Source organism: Poeciliopsis prolifica, unplaced genomic scaffold (genome assembly GCF_027474105.1).
Source record: "Poeciliopsis prolifica strain line A6 unplaced genomic scaffold, Auburn_PproV2 SCAFFOLD004, whole genome shotgun sequence".
Classification (NCBI taxonomy): domain Eukaryota; kingdom Metazoa; phylum Chordata; class Actinopteri; order Cyprinodontiformes; family Poeciliidae; genus Poeciliopsis; species Poeciliopsis prolifica.
In genome coordinates, this window is record NW_026562379.1 from 1431660 (window position 1) to 1451015 (window position 19356).

At 39.9% G+C, this 19356-nt stretch overlaps 1 protein-coding gene across 1 annotated transcript; it reads left to right on the forward strand.

The window, feature by feature from the left end:
• Positions 1-554: 554 nt before the first annotated feature.
• oafa (OAF homolog a (Drosophila)) lies at positions 555-19060 on the forward strand. Its single transcript, XM_055028954.1, has 4 exons — positions 555-1319; positions 15118-15252; positions 16632-16812; positions 17247-19060. The coding sequence occupies exons 1-4, from the start codon at positions 1104-1106 to the stop codon at positions 17519-17521; spliced, it is 807 nt and encodes a 268-aa protein (XP_054884929.1). The 5' UTR covers positions 555-1103; the 3' UTR covers positions 17522-19060.
• The last annotated feature ends 296 nt before the right edge of the window (positions 19061-19356 follow it).

Here is a 19356-nt window from a genome sequence, read left to right on the forward strand (position 1 = left end):
CCAAACGAGCTGGAGCTATGAAAACCGTGAAAAGCACAGAGCCGTAATTAGAAAGTGAAAGCTGACTCAGCCTTTCTGAGTCCACTTGCCACACTTTTAAGATTCCATGTGCCAACAAAATAAAATCTAAAAAGTTTGTGGTGACAAGACCCACAAAAAAAAAAAAAAAAAAAAAATCAAGGATTAGGAAAACCTTTGCAAGACACCAATTAACTATTTTTGTTAGTTTTGGTTCCCCCCCACCACCACCACCACCACCAACTGCACGTTATTTATTTATGTTATTTTTAATTTTTGCCTGCATCGAGAAGAACAACAGAGATGAAGAAAGAAAAAAACTCTGTGATTTACAGCTCCTCGGTGCACCTTTGTTATAATTGCCGGGGTATTATTATCCTACGCGTACTTGCTGGAGTGCCAGAGAATAACACGAGGCCCTGTAAGGGGGATGGGCACAGTTTTGAGAGGTTGGTATGACTTTAAGAGTTTACTACCAACACCTCTCTCTCTCTCACACACACACACACACACACACACACACACACACACACACACACACACACACACACACACACACACACACACACACCGCAGAAAGTTTGGCTTGAGGAGCAGTGGGATACCTACGGGCAGGAAGTGACGGAACTGCATACGTCTCAGAAGGAGGGGAAAGGCGAGAAAAGGCATCAACACAAAGCAGAGTGCGGAGCAGCGTGGGACCGTTGTGGAGTTTTTTTTTTGTCGGGGGAGTGAACTGCGCATGAGCTTCAGCAACACCGGAGCGAAAGCAGCGTTTTCAATGGAAGGAGGCGACCAGCAATGAGAAGCGGAGAGTCCACTCGGCGGCTCTCACATCCATGACTGCCGTCCACACTTTCTGGAAAGAGTCGGCACACAGCGGCGCCGTATGGAGCAGTGACCCCTCCTGCAAACCTCCGCGCTTTGAAGATGAGGGAAAAAACTTAGCGCAGAAGGAGGTGGAGGGGTAAAGGGAGGTAGAGGGGGGGAGAAAAGTGTGGGAGACAGTCGGAGGATATGAACTCGGACCTTCAGGTTTCGCCACGATTATTCGCTCCGTCCCGTTCGGCTTTGCGTCTTTGGGGATGTTTGCGGGCTGCGCCTCAACTCCGGCTCGCCTTTGCGCCCTGGTGCTGATGGTCGCCGTGGGACTCGGGTCGGAGCTTCGGGTTCGGGTCCGACTCTCGGACGGGCTGGTGACCGAGGAGCTTCTGGAGGCGGACAGTGAGAGAGACTCGATATCGCTGGAATTTAAGCAAGGAGATGGGACCCTCATCACTTTTGTAGCAGACTTTAAACAGGTGAGAGGAGGTTAATATGTTATTAATATGTTCTTGGTATGTGACGGGTCAGTGTTCTGGACTCTTAGTCATATTTTTGAAACATGGCTTTTGTTTAATATTCTTGCCAACAAACAGTTTGAGCCATTGGTTTCCATTCAAGTTTGCAAAACTTAGACTTTTCCTGCATAACTCTATCACCTAGTGAAGGGGACAACTTTCACTTCACTTAATGCAGGACCTATTAACAACCTATAGGTTGATTCTATAGGTTCAGAGACTAAATCTAATCAAGGCCCCTCTTTACACTACTTATTAGTTTTAGGGAATAGGCTGCTGTGTGTTCTCGTTTTATGACGTGCCTTATAGTTTGAAGAGCGTTTATTGGTTTCCCAGAAAACGGGCAGAAGTGCAAAGGTCAAAGTGATATGTTGCTGCTCCTAGCCCCAGATGTTGCTGCACACTGTTTGTTAAGCTGGCTGAATGAACTTTGAACTTTTCCATTGCTTATTGAAATGAAGAATATTGAAAATCCATGGCATGCAAGTGACGGCATGCCTTCATCACATTTTCACTTTAAACATGGAAATATGACCCCTCCCCCCAATTCTCAGTTAGAAACTAAAATCACAATTCCAACAGGAAAAGTCAAAGGTGGTTTGATAGCCCCCCACCTAGCATCCAGTAGGGGTATCACACTTGTAATTCTGAATATTTCAGGCACTTGTGAGATTTTATATCTCCTTATTGTGTACCTTCTGCGTTTGTCTCGAAACTCACCTGTTATTGTAAGCGCTGTCTGAAAACATGGCCATGCGCTGCATGTGGCAAGTGTCACTCATGTTGGCTTCTATTTTGTGACTTTTCACTTAGTCCTGAAGTGAAACGTCTAAATGAGGAATTTGGACTACATGTAAAAAATAAAAATAAAAAACAGTTTCAAATTAGATATAGTTTAAGACTTATGAAATATTTTCTCTATGGACAAAAACAAACAAAAAGAGTCACAACTGGTGACATGTAGTATCTGTACAGCAGTCAGGCCAATATCACCTGAAACCTGTGTTATTACTTTAAACAGCAGAACAATAAAGGCAACCAATAATTTAGAGGGTGTTGATCCTGTCTTGTGAGTTCAAATGATCCAAATTGAATTAATATAATATTTACCATGAGAATCTCACGTCAGACTATGCAGAAGGCAGATAATCAGAAACCTCTAGTTGCTTTCCTTGACATCCTATTATCATGTCTTTCCATTCTTTTTAAAGAAATTTGCCATCTTCAAGGTTTTGGTTTCGGCTAAATCATTACCCCAAAGCATGCATGAAGAGTCGCAAATCTACGGTTTTACAGAAATCTCCCCAAAGGGGGAAAAAAAAACGACCCCTTGAAGAATTTACTGTGAAACCATGTCTAAGCTCTGTTCGAAAGTTTCATTCATCCATCAAAGCGTGAGTTTTAGCAGAAACAAGGACAGATGTTGCTCCCCAGATGTGGACGCCCACAGAAACCTCAGCAGCCCACGTGTCCAGTCAAAGAGGAGATTATAAATGGCCACGTTTACCATTCTTCCAAAAAGTGCATGAGCTCATCGAGCGTCTTCACCCCGGTCAGCGCTGAAGCATTTTGGGTTTATGTTTCATCTCAGACGAAGAGCACAAAGAGACGTATAAAAAATCTGAGGAGAGCTCAGAAAGCTAGAAAGGCATGCGTCTGTTATGGTTGTTGTCACACAGAAGCTGGCGAGATGTGAAGGGGGGAGATTTTCCGGGATTAGGTGGGCATGTCTGACCTTTTTGATCTGCATGTCTGCTTCGCTAACCGAAACAGCTAATTTAGAGTTGAAAGAGAGGAGGTCGTCATCTCAAATCACTGGTGACAAAGCAACCCAGAGACGGACATGTACGTTATTTATCAGCAGTGTTTCCCTGGCGGCTGCATGGCCGTGTGCCTGCGCCCATACTTCCGCATGCATGTGGTTATGTTTATTTGAATGAAGCCAATGAAACGTTCTTAGATCACTTTACTTTTCCTCTGCTTGATTTATCTTTTCCAGTTGGAGAGTTAGCCGTCTTCTCTCCCTCCCTTTCTGTCCTTTTCCCTCTCTGCTGCTGCATGTGGTTTCCATTCAGCTCTTGTCCAGTATCTCAAAAGATTTATGCAAAGTCAGACAAGCGGCCAATTCCAGCTTCCATAAGTATACAGTTGGGATGAACGTGATCCGTGCATCTTCACAGGAATGTCAAACAGAGTCAGTATGGTGCTTTGCTGTCAGTCTGTCAGGGATAAGATTTACTACTTGAAGGCATGTAGAATATATTATTTCCTGGTTATGTGGAGTAACATTGATATCATTTACAAATGAAATCCTCCTTCTTCATTGGGCTATTTCGTAGGACTTCAAGACAAGGACAAAAAAAAAAAAGCAGTAAATGTTATAGACATTAAATGCTGGAGAGGTCTTCTGAATCTGAAAGGGAGCTTTTATCTATGTGACAATCTCCCCCAAAGGATCAGCTGTACTCCTGGAACACTGTGTTTGTTCTGAAGGCATCTGGACATATGGAAAAGATGATGTGTTTTAGCTAGTTCGCAATGTTTCTGAGCCAGTTTTGAGTGAAACACAGCAAATGGATATCACTGTGTTTCAACTTAAAACCACACAGGAACTCTTAAATAAGGGCATTCCTGTCAATAACATGATGACGTGTCACTTATTCTGTGGAAAAAGAGTGCTGTATACCTATGCGACATTCAAATGACCAACTCCAAAGGTCGGCAACATCGTGATGTTGATGCCGTGTTTATGTGTCAGCAGAAGAAATACGCGTTTCTGATTGTACAGTTTTCTGCCAGTTCACTTCAAATTTGTCCCCCCCAACCCCATTTTGTAACTAGATGGTGTAAGACCTTATGCTGAACATAAACCACATCTCGCAGATTAGTCTAAGGGAAATGTCTTGCATGTTTCATGCATTGTTTTTATATCTCCAGATGTCAAACTAGCTTGTACCAACGTGGTTCTGTGTCTACTACCAAGTAATGAATTTAATCAATCTAGGGTTGTGAGGGACTGCAAAGACTCGATGACTCAAGCACTTTTCCTATTAAAATGGCTCCAGTGTTGAAGTAGTAGTCTGTTTCTACGCCTTCGAGCACAGACTGGCACAAAAGAAAACTTGTGCCAATCTTGGCCAGTTCTTCAAATTGTCTGAAGAAGACACACTGTTTTTTGTCTGGGGCTGGACTCAGTGTTCCACCAATCACGTCTTTTATAATGCTGATAAATCGGCACAAATTGTTGAAGAAGGTTTCGCTTTCAGAAGTTCAAATTTGCAATTCCGAGTCATGAAGGATGTTGCTTGTCGTTGAGCCATCAGCTAAAGGAACAAAAGGATCACCAAATCATACTTATTAGTCCAACTGAAACGTGTTTGATTTGTGGATGAAATATTTCGGAGATCTGAGTTGTCCTAAGAGTAACTTTTAAAACTTTTGTACACCTTGATTCTTTAAACCTGCCCATGCAAAGTGAAAATGTTGAAATAATTGAAGTGATTTGTAGCGTCAGTCTCCCTGGACTGTGAGCCTTCACAAAAAATCAGAATACAACAAGAAGAGGATTTTATGTCTCCTGGAGAAGTGTTTTTGGAGAAGTGAGTATTGTTATGGCTCCGAACTTGTTCTCCCTCGTTGGGAACCACTGCGCTGAAAGTACCAAACTTTCTGCTTCTGGCTCGCAAGCTAACAACTGAAGAGCTCCCAGCAATTCGTTAAGCAATTAAACATTTCTACTTGGCAATAAAAAAAATGGTGGGGCACAACACGAACCGTACAAGCAGTAAAAACTAGGCTTCTGTTAACTCTTAAACGCTGTTTTTATCTCTGTTTGTAGGTATGCTTCACCACTAACATTTTTTATTTTACGTTCTAAAATGGAACAAGAACCCATACCAGTTGAATTGCAACGCCAATCTTTGAAGGTCTTCCATTTTTCTCAGACTTGATCTCTCACTTCTTAACTTAACCAAATGAAGTATGTAGTGCAGTAATGCTTCAGCTAGAGAAACCTTTGATCAGACTGAAAGTGATTCTTAATAATCACAATAAATAATAAAACATTTATGTCTCCAATTGATAGCGTAGTTTTATTAGTCTGGGTGAACCTGCCGAGTTTTTCACTTACAAGCTATTATGTAATAAAGTATTTAAAAATGTAAGATTATAGTGGACTTTTTTTGTGGCTTTGCCACAAAAATACTGAAAAGACTCTTTTATATCATCCTTGTTTTGTGGAAATTGAATCCACATCAATGGAGACAGTGCAGGAATGACCTTTTGTAGTGATGATTGGTCAGGCCATCAAAAGATGACTGGAGGCCACTTGACACCATCTCTCATTATCATGTTAAACGGGCCTGGATTTAGTAAATAAATGTACTGTGGTGAGAGTTGAACTTATTTGCAAAATGGTGACAACCTAAAAATGTGGCTTGTCTATTGGTTACAGTTGTTTCTCTCAGGTCAGTTCTGTGTATAGTGCTTTTGGGACATCTTCAAAACACAAAGCGATCCCGAACAAAAGGTTTTCTGCTTAAATGAATTGGAGATTCCACACACCCTCCTGGCAAACCGTATGTTACCAGTGGAAAGGCAGGTTTGTTAGCTTTTACTGTACTGATACACAAGTGTTTGTGTTTAGTTTCTGATTCAGTTGGTGTGTTTTTGTTGAGCTTGGACTTTGACCTTCACTAAGCAAAGTACATTTCCTGTGTGGGAGAACCTTTGGAAATGCATCAACTTTAAGAATTGTTTAAGAATTGTATCTAAGAGAAGCGTTAAAGTGTTTTTGTCGTGTACATCAGTCGCAAGTTAGTACAATTTTGCCACACCTTGCCTGAGTCACAGTCTCACTTTGTCACCTGCACAAACTTGTTAAAGTCCTTGTAGGTAAGTGTCACCTCTTCCAGGAAATGCTTCTGAATGAGATGTACAATAGTGTAAATTTCCCACATTTCTGTTAAGAAAAAGTGATTGTGAATCATCACTGAGTCACTAAAAGGCCATTCAAAGTTAACCTGGTATCATAAAGATGCCAGCCAATGAATTACAGGCCTTACATATCACAGTGCTTTTCAAACAGTCGATGGCTTTAGTCTAAATGTTGTTTTTGAGAAGGGTGCTTGAAAAATTTTATGTATTGCTTATTGGATTATCTTGATTTGTCCATATATATATGTTTTTTTTTTATATCTGCCCCTTTTTTAAATATAGGGCAAAATACATTATAATGAAACAAATCTTTAAATGAAGGCATGCAATCATTTTCTTTTTCTGGTCATCAAAATGTTGATTACCGGAAAAATCAACATTTTGATTTTAGAAGTATTTTAGAAGATATCAGTATTTTAGAAGATTATCAGTATTTTACAAGATTTTACAAGATATCCTCAGTGGAATCTTCAGGGAGCATTACGTGAAGGTTCATTGGTGTTCACTGAAGATTAGAGCTTTCCCAACATTTAGAGAATCTTCAAGAGTGCATTCCTTAAATGTTCCCCGGAGATTTGTTTCCACACTGGCACTATGACCTGCCGGTAGCAAAGGGAGAATATACTCTTAAATGTTCCCTGAAGACTACTTATAACTAACATTTAGAAAACCTTAAAGGTTCCCTAGATGTTATCAGTAACCTTTAGGAAACATGCAGGGAAACTTTCCTGGATGTTAGAAAATCTGTAACCTTTAGTGAACGTGTAGATAACTGTCCTAAAGGTTCCGATACAATAAGTATGTGATAGAAGAGGATGTCTTCTAAGTTAGTCTAATCAATTTTGTGAAGATCTGGCTGGCATCCCCTGATTGTTTTTTAAATTTTTTTCCATCCTTAAGACCAAGATAACATTAGCCTTATTTTTCTTGTTGGCTCGGTTGTCTTGATAATACTTTGTAAGTGATAAGAACATCATTTATTTTTTGTGGAGCATTAGTGAAGCTTATTTCTACCTTCCATTCAATAAAAATATAATTTTATTTTTTTTACAATGTACAATGAAGTTAATCTCCTCACACATTGCGTCACATTGCGAGAATGAAGCGGAATGTTTCACAGATGAAATGAAGCCCTCTTCATCCTTTACCCCCTGCTGACTCAGAGTCTTTACAAACTACCTTCTTCCATGGTTGTGTTGTGGCTGGTCCCATGTGGCCACCCTTTGGCCTCTCATGGCCCTTTTGCTCCAGCTGGTGTCCTTATCCTTTGTTTCCCTCCCACCAGCAGGCCAGATGTTCATTAACTACGCTGCAGATGGGGAACAATGATGATGGTCTTGAGTACTTGGCTTACCACATAGGACAAAGATAGTAACTATTAAAGGACAAGGGGAAAGCAGTTATGGCTTGTAGTTAACATAATTGTAATCTTTTCAAACAATCGTTCAAGTTTTAGAAATGGTCTTGGGAACAGCAAGAGCAAACACGCGGGTTAACCTCAGTTTTAACTGAGTCATCCTCAAACATCCCCTTTTGTCAAATACGTAGACAGCCTATTCAGTTTTTGGTCAGTCCTGGTGTGTAGGGCGTTAGTCACTTATTGCCTTTTAGTTGTCAAAAAATGAGAAAAACAAATATATTTTAGTAGTTTTGCTTTTAAGAAGAATTTGGTTAATCTCTGCAGAAATACGTCAATAGGAGTGTTTTTAATTTTGTCTGTTTAGACTAATTTTTTTTAATGTTTGTCATTTAGTATAAATATTACTGAAATCTTTTGTCCTGAAGGTGGATATGAAAAATGTGGAGAAACGTTTTGAGGTCAAATGGCACTGCAGCCATCTCTGTTGTTTATCCCTTATCTATCTGCCTCATTTCCTTCCCTGTCAGCATGCACTGTTTGCCTTCCTCTAATTTCCTGAATACAAAAGTCTCCATAAACTTTGTTTGGTTGTCTGGTTAATTGCATCCAGACTGTGTGCAAATGAATTTATAGTTCTCCTGTGGTGGGCTATGTTTGTAACACTAGTGTGTCCTAAAAACAAAAGTCTGACGCCACTGATAATTGTCTTTCTTAGTTGATGTTAAGAGCACTGCAACATTCTTTTCAGGAGAATAGCCGAAGGGTGTGTCTTTCTTTCCATGGCCTCCGGTGTTTTGATTGTCCATTCACTGAGTCTGTTTACTAATTGGTTCGTTCTTTGGGCAGCCAGGTGTGACCAGCCCTAAATGTGACTCCACATTCCTTCCTTTGGAGCATCTGTAATTAACTTCAACTCAAGCATTTCTTAGCTCAGCGGTTTCTCTCCTGCTCCTTTTGTCTGCGCTCGTCTCCAACAACGTCTCCCAAACTGATCTTTAATCCCTGGCCACACCTGTGCTTTTTGACTGCCTCCTCTCTTACTCCAAGGCAAAGACCCTACTTATCGCCACGCAAAGAAAATCTATGTTGTTTTTCTAAAACGGGGGCTGTTAAAAAAGGCAAATCATCACTTGCATTTTTGGGTAAAGAAGATGAATGCAACTAAAGTTTGTATCTTACACAACGACGAAAACAAAAATAAATAGCTAAAACGGTTCAAGTTTAAAGGTCAGTCAACAAATCATTTCAGCCAGGGTTAAAATGCCGTCACAGGCTTGCATTGATCTCAAATGACTCATTAATGTGTGGCTGGCTAGCAGTCCTTTTCAGCTGCCCTTATCAACACACCAGAGTGTTAGAGGGGATTTAAAACAGGAAGCACCCCCTCTGCACGGGCTGCAATCGGTACACTTTTTGTGCCAACATGTGAATAACCACTCTCACACTCAAGTGTCATCTTGTGTGTTTAGTTAAGCACTCAAAGATATGCACAAATCTTTCCCAAATTTTCTCTTGCCATGATTGTGTTTGGCTAGGTAGTTTGCAGTGAAGTTTCACTGTAAATGGAACCCTTTCAGTTTGTGAATGGGCTTTTGTGGACCTCCTTAAATAATCTGGCCCACTGAAGGTAGCTACCATTGAAACAAGCCTTCCTCTTTCCCTCTCTCTCTCCTGTGGAATACATCTTAGTATGTCCCACTTGCAAGGGTGCACACATACAGACTTGCGTTTGGCTGGGATCCAGCGGTAGTTTGTCTGCAAATGCACTAAAACTCGTGATGTAAGTGAGCAAAGTTGCAAAATCTGTACTTATGTGGATTATTTATAGCTGTGCTGACATTCATGCTGCACCAGTTGGGGAAAAGGCGTCACAGCTATGCCATCTTCGTAATTATGGGATTGGGTCACTTTTTTTAAAGACAAGCCAAAGATTTTTTTTTCTTTCTATTTCTTAATGCCTGTACCTGGTGATTTTCTTTAAATTATGACTGGAAGCCTTGATTTATTTATTTATTTTTTTTTAGGTTGAAGGACATACAATAATTGATGGGTGAGTCCTTTTCCCACTGTAGGGCACATTATAAATGTTTATTGAGTGCTTTTAATTTTCCTTTTTTATTATTATTATTCGTTCTGTCAGTTTGATATATTTGAGGCAAAGCAGGTTTTTTTGCAGGATAAGTGATTTTCTTCTCCTTATGAAGGGAAACATAATTCCCTTCATAAGGCCTTTTTACACAACACTGGGCACGTTTCAGAAAAATTGTGGACAATTTGGGCTGTTATTTATTTCCTGCAGTTGCTGTTGACACATGTGCTTTACAGCTGGAGATTTTCTACTGGATATTAAATGTTCTCACAGCTGAAACTATAAAAGGGAATATATTGTTTACTGTCCACAGTATAAAGGATGAAGAATGTGACTCTGATTGGGAACATTACTTTGCTTTACTTCAAACATTGTGAGTATAATATGTTTTGATGTAATCTATCTGTCCATGTGATCCATGTGTTGATAATGCCACACGAATTAAATCGCATTCAAAAATATATTTCATGAGTCAAAGCAACATACAGGCTTGCGTTCATAAAGCGGGAAGCAAAATGTACACAAATTTACTCCTCCATATTATATGACATGATGCTTACACACGGCAAATAGTGTGCAAAAATTCCAAAAGCTGATGCTACAAATTTTTGCATTTTTCTTGAAAGCGTGAGGGTTTGTTAAATCCTTCACAGCAGTTTTAACTGCATCTGTCTTTGTGTTCTTTTCTAATTTCCAAGCTTTGTAGGTTTTGTCACCCAAGTTTAGCCCAAAGTGGAGTCAAAGTGATAAGTTTTAAATTTCAAGTCTTAATCAGTTCATTTGTTCAATTGTAGATCATTCAGAGTTATGCTTACTTTTTGATTTGTTTTAAGTATCTTAAAATGTATCTGTTTGCTAGACAAACCAAGATGAAGGGAACTTCAAAACCATCTGAAAGTCAGTGCTAATGCTGCTCTTTACAGTAAATGTTAACAAAATAATATAAAAAAAAAAAAAGATCCAATGATGGGCACGCGTCCTTTAAGCCACAATACATTATTAAGAGAGCAGTACCCACTATTAGGGTGATGCCCTGTATAACTTTTTTTTTTTTTTTTTTTTTACTTTTTCCAACATTGCCTGCACTTCTCTGTTGACATGGGATGACGGGACCCCACGAGCAGGTTGGATTAAGAAGGTCCTTGTTTACACTAAATGATCGGTTGGATGAACAGCCAACATGCCTCCATCAACATTTGTTTTCCTTCTGGCTCCAGTCCCATTTTTAGCCTCTTGTCTTCATTTTTAAACACCTCTCTACCAACTCCCACACTGAATACAGTTGCTGTTGGCACCTGTTAATGCTTCGGCATGGGCCGTTCGCTGATTTGTTCTCTGGTTGGCTTGTCAAGCTCAAAATTCATCCATCTATCCATCCATCCATTTTCTTACACCCTTGTCCCTCGTGGGGTCGGGAGGTGTGCTGGGTGAGCGGCGGGGTTCAGCCTGGACCGGTCGCCCCTCTATCGCAGACCATTTAAAAGTAAATGGTTCTGATCACCTGCCAGTTCGTAGTTGAGTCTTTACTTTGGTCAAGTATTTTTGTTGTTTTTTTGTAGCATATAAAATTCCCTCAACATCACAGTTGTTATACACACTCTTGTGTATAAACAAGCTTTTTTTCACATCTAACAGGGGATTTTCAGGTGGACGTCAGAGTTTTTTGTCTAAGCAAACACTTAATGCCGCTGGTCTCAGATATACTATTATTCCAGCTGCAGTGTTAGAAAATCAGCAATGGTTTGTTTTTATTGCAACAATGCATCATTCAGTGAACAGTTAACATTGAGAGTGTTAAATAAAGCGTTTAATCGGATTTCCATGCCTGGACTACCAGGATTACATCATGTGTGCTAAATGTTACTTTATCTTTCCACAGTGGGCCAGTTTAAGAAGTTTAGTTTTCATCTCATTTTATGTCATTAACCAGCAAGCTCTTTTAAAAAGTTTCGCTGGAAAGATACATTTTGTGAAGAGGTTAAAAAAAATATTTTTCAAGCTTATTTGATACTTGGCAAAAATCTGAAGGCAGATCATTCAAATATTAGGTATCTTGCCTTTGTATTTAAGGACAATGTTGGGATACTTAAATTACAAAGGGTTTAGGTTCCACTCTAGAAGTTGAATAGTATTTATATTATGAAATCATAATGAACGAAAAAACGCACTTCTTTCATCTTGTTTTTACCAGCACCTGGTTGTAATGTTAAACTGTCACCACAATGTTAAACTAGTGCACAAAGTTGCATACCTGTAAAATTAGCTGCAGTTATTTAGTGTTTTCAGTTGTGGAAACAAAGCTAACTGGCGTCCATTTGTGTATGCATTTTGAATGGTATTTAACCAAATTGGCATAAGCAACCCAATCTCATACTCAAATCAGAATTTTAGTCTGAGCTAGTTTGAATTTTTTCAATGCTCAATATGGCTACCTTCAACGTAAAGAACGCTGGGGGCAAAGAGGCAAAGCACGGCCCATGTATTGAGGCCTTAGTCCTCGTGGCGGTGATCGCAGGTTCGATTCCCAGCCTGGTAACATTTGCCGCATGTCTTCTCCTTCTCTCATCACCCTTTTTCCTGTCAATAAAGGCCATTAGAGCCAACAAAACCTTTTAAAAGAACAGTAGTAGCTCTGATTTATCTCATTTCAGTTGTTGTACGGTAACACTATTGGAGAGCTGTAAATTATTGCTCTACTATTTTGAATGACATAAGGTTTTATTCATCAATACTTATGGAAACCATAGTCAGTGAGTACTTGTTTTTTCATTCATAAAAAGAAGTTGTAGTTTACATGGAAAGATGCCAACAAGGTTTTGCATATCTGGAAGAAATAATACAAGAAAATAATCTGGCCTTCACAGCATCCTAAAATAAAGGAACTGCCTGTTCAGATTAAAAAATGGCTGTTTTTGGATGTCCATCCCTGGGAAGTTTGGCAGCTGGCTTAAATATTTTCCACTTGTGCAAATCCTTTCGCATCATAGAATAATGGACTTAATGTTTCATGGAAATGACCTAATGGCCCTCTTCAGATTGATGTTCAGCAGCAATTGCTTCACTAACATCATCAATGATGCTTTTTCCTTTGCCTTGAGCGCTCCAGATCTAGAAAGCTCCAATACATCTGTTTTTATTTTGACGCCCACACTTCCTGACCATCATTTATTTCACATATATGGTAAATAGCACCTTCCTACTGCCCAGTCTCCTAATGACACCAGAATTTGCTGCTGTTCTCTTCATTCCTACATTTTGCTTTAGTTTTTTTTATTATTAATGACTGTAACGAGTCAGGTTTTTTTCCCCTTCTAAGTCTGTGTTTTGACCAACTCAACTTTATACGAACAATGGAGTTCTAACAAGGTTCTCAGGGAAAACTCGTGCACGTTTTTGAAGGCTCCCTTGATATGTTGCTTTATATAAACATTTGGTTGTAAACTGCGATACAATCTATTTAAAGTCTTAATATTCTTTTGGAAAGACCATAGAAATTGCTTTTTGACTTGTTTTCACCTTTTGGCATCTTTTCACACACACAAAAACAAGAACCCAAATGCATTTGTTTTTCTCTTCTAAATCAGTCTCTCTGCAGAGATCTCCAGGAGGTGACATCACCTCGGTGCCCTGGAGTAAATCAAAGCCTTCTATTGAACACCTAATCATCGACACTCTCAAGCTAGTTAGAGCTAAACAAGCAAGACATAACGTGCCCTCTACCTTTCAGTTGCACCAGTTTAGCTGGCTCTGCTTGTTTCCTGTTTTACTACATCTGTTCTTCTGCTGTTTATTTGTATCTGGCAAACGGGTACAATAGCAGTCCTTTTTTTCCTGCCATGAGTTCAAGAATAAATCAAGTGTTGCCAAAATGCCATGCTTCTGCCTTGAAATCCTGTTTTTATTGTCCAGGGGTGATTTGGCTACAGTCAGCACCATTGTTTCCTTGCACAAGTAGGCAATCATTAATCAGTACACAGAACATCAAAGTGTAGGAGGAGATCTCGTATACTAAACTTAAGCATGGAGTCTGTTCCACAGCGGTATCTTTGGCCTGCTTCTCTGTAATTACCCAGAAAACCCTGGGGCAAATAGAACATTTCTCGCTCTGCCTACTCAAACAGCGTGGCAGTTCAGCCCCATGTGTCTGCAATATGGGAGGTCTCCAATGTTGCGGCCTCTGCGTTCCCCCACATGTGATGAAACTTGCTCGTCCCCTGTGTGAGCATTGTACACCCTGTCCCTTATATATCACACTGTGATATATGTGAGGCTCCTCCAGTCTTGACGTCCTCTTTAATCATTTCAGCTTTTGTCTTATTATTATCTCCGCATGGAAAGAGCTGAGGTTTCTAATTTCCTCTGTCTGTGTTCTTGTGGTTCTCTGCGGTCTCCGGGCCAGCTTGCAGAGATGTAATCAATATTTGCACAGTGGTTTTTCTTTTCCAAAGGTCAAATGGTATTGCATGATTGTCTTGTGTAATAAATACCCCTGCTAGTACTGTACGCCTTCCAGGAGATCCATTCATAGGCAAAAAAGGCTCTCAGAGTGAGTAACAGGTGGCCATGCAAAGTTTTCTGTCAAAATCGGCACAAAAAAAAAACAAAAAAAAACACATGAGGCAGGATGTGTTACTTTATGGTAACTCACTCCACCAACCCAAAGACCAAAAGAGTTTACGGAGATCTCTGTTGGGTCATCTCTGAATGTTTATCTATTTCTACTACTCTGCAGCGACTCATTCGCTTCAGAGCGGTGTGTGAAAAGTGGAGGAGGGGTGTTTGGAACTGTGCTTCAGGGAGGAGGGAGAGGGGTGTCTGATGAATAGAAAGACAGGTCTTCTGCTCTGCTCTCTCAGCTTCCCATCATGCTTTGGACACCCCTCCCCGCCAGGACTCTTTATGGCCTCTGGTTTGGTGCCAGATCTGTCATAGACATGCCAAAAGCGACATTTTTGCGCTTCTGCTATCTACATTTTACTACAAATTTAGTTCCAAGTAAAATACCAAGGAAATATGCCCCTGCCCGTCCCTCCTTTTTTTTTTTTAAGGAGAACTTTGTGCAGCAACTTTAATTTGACACTGCAAATAACCAGAGCGCCACTGTAGCAACACTGGGAAGGCCTACGCACAATAAAAGTATCAACAAACTGTCGGATGAGGCTTTATTGGCACAGTGAACATAAACTCCTCTTTACTTTAGTTGTTTGAACATCTTTGAACTCCACATATTGGAATACTTTGACTGTCTGGAAAAGTGGAGCAGTGGAAAGAATATTAGCTGTAATCTGTATGGGCTGCAGATATAAACAGTAACTTATTGCAGTGTCCTTCAGGAGTCGTCTGTTTATGCGTTCTTCCTCCCTGGCCTCTTGCAGGAAGTGAAGATATTCCGAGCGCTGATCCTGGGTGAGCTGGAGAGAGGGCAGAACCAGTACCAGGCGCTGTGCTTCATCTCTCGCCTCAACCGTAATGAAATCATCCCCAGTGAGTCCATGGCGCGACTCAGACAGGTATGACGCACCGGATGTAGTCGTCCTGTGAGCCAGCTCACATTTAATAAAGTAAGAGGAAGACGCCACAGGCGAAGCCATCAATTTACAGTTTCCTGAATGTGTCCTCTTTCAAACATGTAGATCATCCTTCTGCATAAGCAAGATCTACTCCAGGGATGCCCAAAGTCAGTCCTCGAGGGACCTACATATTTTTGTTCTCTCCCTTGCTTAACAAACTTGGATCAAATGGTGGCTCATTAGAAGGCCTAAGAAGAACACTGACTTGCTGAAAAGGGTGTTGGTACCACCAGCGAGAGAACTAAAGCGTGCAGGATGCCGGCCCTCTAGGACTGACTTTGGGCATCCCTGATCTACTCTATTACATTGAATAACATGGAGAAGAAACCACTTAAAATCATTCTCAGTTGTAGATTTGTATGCCTTTGGCAAATGCAAGATTCCTACTGAGTCTGGAAAAGAAGATTTCATTGTTCTTCGGGTCTGAAAAAACAGATGAGAACATTAAAAATATGGGTATCTTCAAACTGTATGCAATCTCCCTTTGAGTATTGTCTTTCCTTTTTATTTATGAGTCATTCTTTTTTTTCCTGCTACACTGCCTTGTGTCCTATCTTCCTTTTTTGTGTGTTACGTTGTATTCATCCTTTTTACTTCCTCATGTTGTGCTTTATTCCTTTGTTTCCCTCCATTTATTCCTTGTTATTTTATTTCCTTTTGTTGTGTCCTTTGTCTTCTTTGTTTGTGTTCATCCTTTATTATGTCATCATTGTATCAACAGTCCTTTCCTTACCTCTGTCCTTCATTGGATGTCATCTCACCCCCTTGTCTCCTTGTTTTCTTTATTCCATTTTGCCCTTTTCTTCTTTGCTTTCTTGTCTCCTCCCTTCATTTATTCTGACCTTCTTTACTTCCTTGTGTCCTCTTTCCTTTGTTGTTTCCTTTTAGTTTTGCACCTACAAGCCCTTCTTCCTTCATTTCTTTGCTTCTTCTTTTTTTTTTCTTTTCTTTTTTTTCGAATTAAATATGGAGTACCTGGCTGCTGCGGAAACATTTGCCAGAAATATTCAGTTAAATTCGAAGGAGTTTGAACACTGGAAAGTTATTTCTGGAAATGTGTTTCTGAAAATTAAGTATAAACCCTGTAAGTAGACTTCACCATAATTTGAGAGAGACCATAAACAATGGTGCATTGTATAAGACTATTTTTTTCCCCCCAAAACACTCCCTCAAAAAATCCTTTGTGGGAACCATAAAAAAAACACATGCAATTAACCAAACTCAACAGGGTTTTTTTTGTTGTTTTTTTCATCACTATGCACCTGTTGCATCTCAACATACACTGAGCGTCAAGAATCTCATTATTTGTTTCTCTTTAGAAAAATCCCCATGTCATTCGCCTGGCAGAGGAGCGAAAAGGGCTTGAGCAGCTGACGATGAGCGCCGCTGTGAATCTCAGCCGGGCCTGGCAGCTCAGCTCCCACATCCACAACATGTGCAGCGAAGCTCATGAGGCCATTTACACCAGGGAGGCAGATGTGAAATATTGGCTGCAGAAAGGTAATCAGATCTGTCGTTAAAGCATTTATCTTACCCTTCTTTGTCTTTGCATTTATGACAAGATTATTTATGTTGTTTATATGCCCAGCTATTTGAGGTCAGATTTGGGTTTGTAACAGCAATAAAGCCTGATTGTCAATGCTGAAGAGAATCAGAATGACAGCACTTTTGTTTGAAAGAAAAGACTCCTGATGGTCATGGCTCAACAAGCACCATCATATCCAGAGGGAATCACATAAGCATCTGTTTAACATGACAAAGCTCATCTCTTAGCCAACCATCTGCCCTCTTTGGAAAAAAAAAAACACTTTGTTTTCCCTCTTCAGATCCACACAGAATTTAATTGAGTGAAATCAGAACATTGCTCCAGACACAAGTCTGATGGCATGCTTTTGTTTTAGCTCTTGTTGACGAGATTTGCCTTTGTGTTGCAGGAGCAGACAGCTCAATATTTGAGGTCCTGCCACAGACGACGGAGGCGCCCAGCTTTCAGGCCTGTCATTCTACTAAAGACTTGTGGCAGCCGTGTCTCTGCACGTACGGCCTCCGTCTGGAGTGGTACCCGTGTCTGCTGAAGTACTGCCGCAGCCGGGATGGCACGGCCAAAGGGACCACATACAAGTGCGGCATCAGGAGCTGCAGCAAGGGCTACCATTTCACCTACTACGTCCCCCAGAAACAGCTCTGCTTGTGGGACGAGGAGACCTAGTGTTCTCTTTTTTTTTTTCCTCTGGGAAGTTATAAGTGGAGGAAAAAAAATATTGTTCTTAAGCCAGTGTTTGTCCACCGGTTCTATACGTGGCAATATTGGACCTTTGATGGAAAGATAGTAAATTAATCTTTTATGTATTAGGACACAATGAGGGGGGGAAACGGGAGATTTATTCAGGTTCCAAGTCACGCCAAACAAAGGAAGGACAAGTAGCTGAACCGTCACAAATAAATGACACATTATTGATTTCCTCATTGTTACTTTGCCAAAAAACTACCACTTCTGTGCCTCTTTTTGGAAGAATTATTGGGGAGAAAAACACAAAGCAACAATGACCTCTGAAACAAGCTACGATGTGCACGAAACTAAACCGTGCATTTGCAAGGAATGAAAAACCAGCAGAGGAGCATTTGCCTCTGTCATGTTTCCGCAATGGAGGAAGACAAAGATAGTCTTCCATCTTGGTGGAGGACAATAAGAATAGTAGATTTATCTTCACGATAAAACTCTGTGAAAAACAAATATACACATTTCTATATACATATGGCCAGTTGAAGCACCTGTTTAGGTCGCACTAAACAGGTTCACTGAAAATGCCTTGCCAACAGTGGCTTTATTTTTATTTTGGTTGTAAAACAAAATCATCTAGGGCTTTGTGTGATGTCATATTGCTTTCTTAATTTTTTTAAAATACTTTTTCTGAGATTAAACAAGTCCTGAGCAAAAATAAGTATTCTAAGACATTTATAATTCCCAGGACTTGGCATACTGTTCATGCAGGTGTAACATTTCTGTTTCCAACATCTATGCTGTACAGTCATGTGTTCCACCTCATTTGTAGGTTTAAGGAGCAGCTCTTGCCTATTCCGTTTATCACACTCTTAGAAAAAGTGCCAAATAAAACTAATTTAGCAGAAAAACGGTTTTTAAAAGGGCCTCTCTTTAGTTGTCTTTCCTAGAAAAATACTCTACTTTTTATACAAACTGCAATCTTTACTGCCACCTTCTGGTAGATAAAGATACAGATTCCACTGCCTTATAATAGTCATGTTATTTTATTTGTCTGTTGAAATCATCACTTAAATGTTTAATTTATACATTTTAAATCTTTGGTCATTACATGGATAATTCATGAAGCCATTCTTGATCTCATGGGACCAACTTAAGCTGTGTCTGTCTGTTAAGAGTAAATATGTTGAAGTAAGGTTTTGAATCATCTTACCTCTGCCGTGGTCTTTAGCTACCACATAAACATTTCATTTTTAATTTTCTTGTTGTTGGCATCTCCTGCTAACTAAAGAACCAAATAAGTGAAACATTTGTCACTGTGGCCTTTTTGTGATAATCAAGTGCCTTAACATTTCCACTGATGTTTTTGCAATGTAATTGTAGATTAAGTTGTTAAACATATTTTTGTATGGAAGAGGTTGTTGAATTGTTATAAATAGTCCTAAAAAGTAAATGAAGCAATTTAGGTATTGCATCTTTTAGATCCGTTTTGCATAAATTGTTTCAATAAAGTCTTTTTGCACTGCATGAGAGACTGTGTGAGTTTTGGGGTAATTTTCAGCATACGCTTGAAGGAGAGAAGCAATGCTTATTGTATGTAATGCAAAGTACTGTTTCAGAGCTTAATACAGGTGTCCTCCACATTTTCAGGTTTGTATTTGTAAATAAAAACAGATGTTAACAATCTAGAATTTCCCTCCCTTTTCACAATTACATTTGATTGAATCTTTCACATAAAATCCCTTTACAATTAAATGTTCACCACCTGGTTGAGTTGTAACTCCACGTGTTGGCCGTTAGGTGTCGCCATTAAACTAAAAAAT

What these genes read in the sequence shown, in the direction of transcription:
- oafa (XM_055028954.1), top strand. Translation starts at nt 1,104, where the DNA reads ATGTTTGCGGGCTGCGCCTCAACTCCGGCTCGCCTTTGCGCCCTGGTG. An exon ending in TTGTAGCAGACTTTAAACAG is followed by an intron (nt 1,320 to 15,117) that starts GTGAGAGGAGGT and finishes GGCCTCTTGCAG; the next exon opens with GAAGTGAAGATATTCCGAGC. An exon ending in GAAATATTGGCTGCAGAAAG is followed by an intron (nt 16,813 to 17,246) that starts GTAATCAGATCT and finishes TTTGTGTTGCAG; the next exon opens with GAGCAGACAGCTCAATATTT.